Raw genomic sequence first — 3,317 nt, forward strand, 5'->3', positions numbered from 1 at the left:
AATGGAGCACACCCAATTTTGTGCTCAATTTCTGGTTGACAATGTAGCACTATAACAATGAACTAAAAGTTGCAAAATTCTGCAGAATATCATGCATATATGACTAAACCATATCGAAATCGAATCAATCAATCAATTCTTCTGTATTCATAGCAATCACATATATACGCGTTTGATATTAACAATCCAATTCTAGAACAACTATACAAACTGCAAGAAATATGAACAACACAAATGAAAGAAAAGAGAGACAAAAGTGATATGAATTCTGAAAAATGAATACAAAGTAAAAATTGTTCCAAAATTATACTATAAATGGAGAATCAAAATGAAATTAAAAAAAAAAAAGTATGATCATAAATTTAAAAAAAAAAAAAAAAAAAATTAATAACAAACCCACATAGCAGCAGCAGCAACACCAGGGATAAGTGTTATAGCTGCAAATTTCCCCCTTAATCCATCCACATTTATGATTGTTTCCTCAATTTTTTGCATAACAAAAGCCTATACATACACTTTTCCCCTGCAATTTTTAATTTTTTTTGTTTTTTTTGAGAATTTTTTGGTTCTTTTTTTGAACTTCCGCTGCACCAAATTTTATTTGACAAACTCAGATTATCCATAACAATTTATGAATGAATTTTGTGGAATATAGACTTGTTCCTCCTCTTTGTTTTTCACTTCTTTGTTGACTTGTCGCCGTCGTTGTCATCACCGTTGATATAAGACGACTATATAAGCTATGATACAAGCTTACAACAACCTCTTTTATTACCCAAAAGAAAACACCAATTGAAGAAGCGAAATAGTAAAATGTGATGATGATAGTTTTAGTAATAGTAATAATGGTAGTAGCTAAGAATGTGATCATGATTTTCAACAAGAGAGGGGAAGTTAGAGGAAAGAGAAGTTGAATTTTCATCTCAACAAAAGAATCAATAGAAAGGTGGGGGTGGAGGTGAAGCATATGGCAATCCAAAGATTGGCGGCAATGGACCTTCATAGGTTGGAGCTGGTGGCGGCGAAGGTGGGGGTGGTGATACATATACATAAGGCGGCGAAGGGTGTGGCATAAATGGGGGTGGGTGTTCAGGACAAGGCGGCGGTGATGATGGTGCTGGTGGGGGTGGGAGTTCAACGTAAGGCGGGGGCGGGGGAGGTGAATTATATAGATAAGGAGGTGGCGGTGAAGGCGAGGGAGGTGGGGGTGAAGGTGGAGGTGGGGAGGGTGGTGGCGGCGGAGGAGAGTAGACTGGCGGTGGTGGAGATGGTGGTGGCGGTGATGGAGGTGGTGGAGATGGGGGTGGGGGTGGGGGTGGTGAAGGTGGTGGAGGTGAGGGTGGGGGTGGAGGTGGCGAGTAAACTGGCGGAGGTGGTGGTGGTGGAGGTGAAGGCGGTGGTGGAGACGAAAACACGGGAGGTGGGGGAGACGAGATAAGAGGCGGTGAAGGATAGACCACAACAGGTGGTGAAGGATAAAATGGAGCTGGAGTTGGAGAATAAGGTGAAGGTGAAGGTGTAGATGAGCCACAACCAAAAGAGTTACAGTCAACAGGATGTGATAAGAACGCTCTGCACTGAGAAGCAGAGCGTTGGACGGGGCGTTTGGGAATGCAATTCCGTCTATCACTAGTAGAAGGCAGGCGCAGGCAAGCCGGCGGCTCACCGGTAAAGAAGTTGTAAGAGTAAGTAAAGTTTTGCAAGTTGGGCAACTTACAAATACTAGCCGGAATGTACCCTGAGAACATGTTATGCGCCACATCGAGCTGCTCCAAGGTCGTAATCTGACCAATCGACTCCGGCAATGAACCCATCAACTCATTGAAACTGACGTCAAAAACTGTGAGATTTTGCAACAAACCCATGTCACTCGGCAAGCAAGATCTAAACCCATTATTCATCATAATAATCTCATTCAAATTCTCCATGTGAACCAAGCTCTCAGGCACACACCCATGAAACTTGTTGTTCGCCAAAACAATCACTGACACCGGCGAGTTCCCAAAGTTATCCGGAAGCTCGAACTGGAACCTATTATGGTTGATGAAAATGGCATCAAGATCTTTATCAAACAACTCTCGTGGGACAGTTCCTTCAAACTCGTTAAACCTTAGATCTAGGTACTTCAAGCTGGGCAAAGATAGCAAAACCCTCGGAAACTTCCCAGCAAAGCGGTTATTACTCAGATCTATCTCGTGCAACAATCTCATGTTGCGGAACCTCTGCGGGACAGTCCCGCAGAATCGGTTCGAGTTGATGTGAAACAACGCTAAGTCACGGAGGAGACCCAGCTCCTCCGGGAGGTACCCAGCGATGTCCGCGTGGTTTAAGTCGATACCGGCTACTGTCACAATGTTTTTATCATCAGGTGCCGGAGCACAGAAAATACCTGTGTAATGACATACGTCGGATCCGACCCAATTAGCCGTGTAGTTATATGGGTCGGATAGGATGGCTTGCTTCCATGCTTGGAGAGCAATGTAGGCGTCCCTCAACCTTGGGTTGGCGAAACTCAGGTTAGGCGGGACGCTTACCTTCTCACCTCTGTCGCCGAACTCATCCTTGTAATACAGAAGCTGCCGTCGGCTAATGTACCTCACCTCTGCTTCGCTGAGCCTCCCATGTCCGATGAAAGCCGAGGAGGTATCCGATAGTAAAGAAACAATGTTTACAAGGATAACAAAATAAGAAGAGCAAAGTAACAAAGGGTTTGAAATATGGGTTGTTTTCTTCATCATCTCAAATGAGACATCTATAAAACAACCCAGAAAAATTTTATAATATCAAATCAAAAGTTCTTCCTTTTTTACAAGGATATGTGAAAAGAGAGTGAGCTTCTCTCAAATTCTCTCACTGATTTTGGTTTTGGTAATGAGCAATGAGATCTGAGAAAAAAAATAAAATAATAATGTGGGTTGTTCTTGTTTTCTTGTTTTAGTGAGAGAAACAAGAGAGAAAAAAAGAGAGGAGATTTTGATTTAGGAGTGTGAGGTGAAGAAGAAGAGAAGGGTTTTTGTTTTTGTGTTTTCAAGTAATGAATTTTCCTTTTTATTAATGTAAGGGAAATTTTGGGGGTTTCTATGTAATGTAGGTAGTGTATGAAATGTGAGGAGAGTTGTATGTGTATATTTAGTGAGGATGAGAGAGAAAATATTACATCAAGGGCCAGCTAAATCACAGCTCAAAGCCCACTTGAATTTTCTTTTTTTTAAAAAAAAAAAAAATTTAAGGACGTGTTTGTTAGGGGGAGTAGTTTTTTTTAGGGTACTTCATTGATATCTAATTAATTAAATTAATAATATATATTTATTTATAGT

General features: G+C 41.3%; 1 protein-coding gene across 1 annotated transcript; it reads right to left on the reverse strand.

Moving 5' to 3' along the window:
* Positions 1 to 235: 235 nt before the first annotated feature.
* On the reverse strand, positions 236 to 3,108 carry LOC145579857 (leucine-rich repeat extensin-like protein 4). The gene has a single exon (XM_081637143.1). It carries the CDS (start codon positions 2,736 to 2,738, stop codon positions 936 to 938), a length of 1,803 nt encoding a protein of 600 aa, XP_081493269.1. The 5' UTR covers positions 2,739 to 3,108; the 3' UTR covers positions 236 to 935.
* Between the last annotated feature and the right edge of the window lie 209 nt (positions 3,109 to 3,317).

Source organism: Chenopodium album, chromosome 14, assembly GCF_948465745.1.
Source record: "Chenopodium album chromosome 14, dcCheAlbu1.1, whole genome shotgun sequence".
Classification (NCBI taxonomy): Eukaryota; Viridiplantae; Streptophyta; class Magnoliopsida; order Caryophyllales; family Amaranthaceae; genus Chenopodium; species Chenopodium album.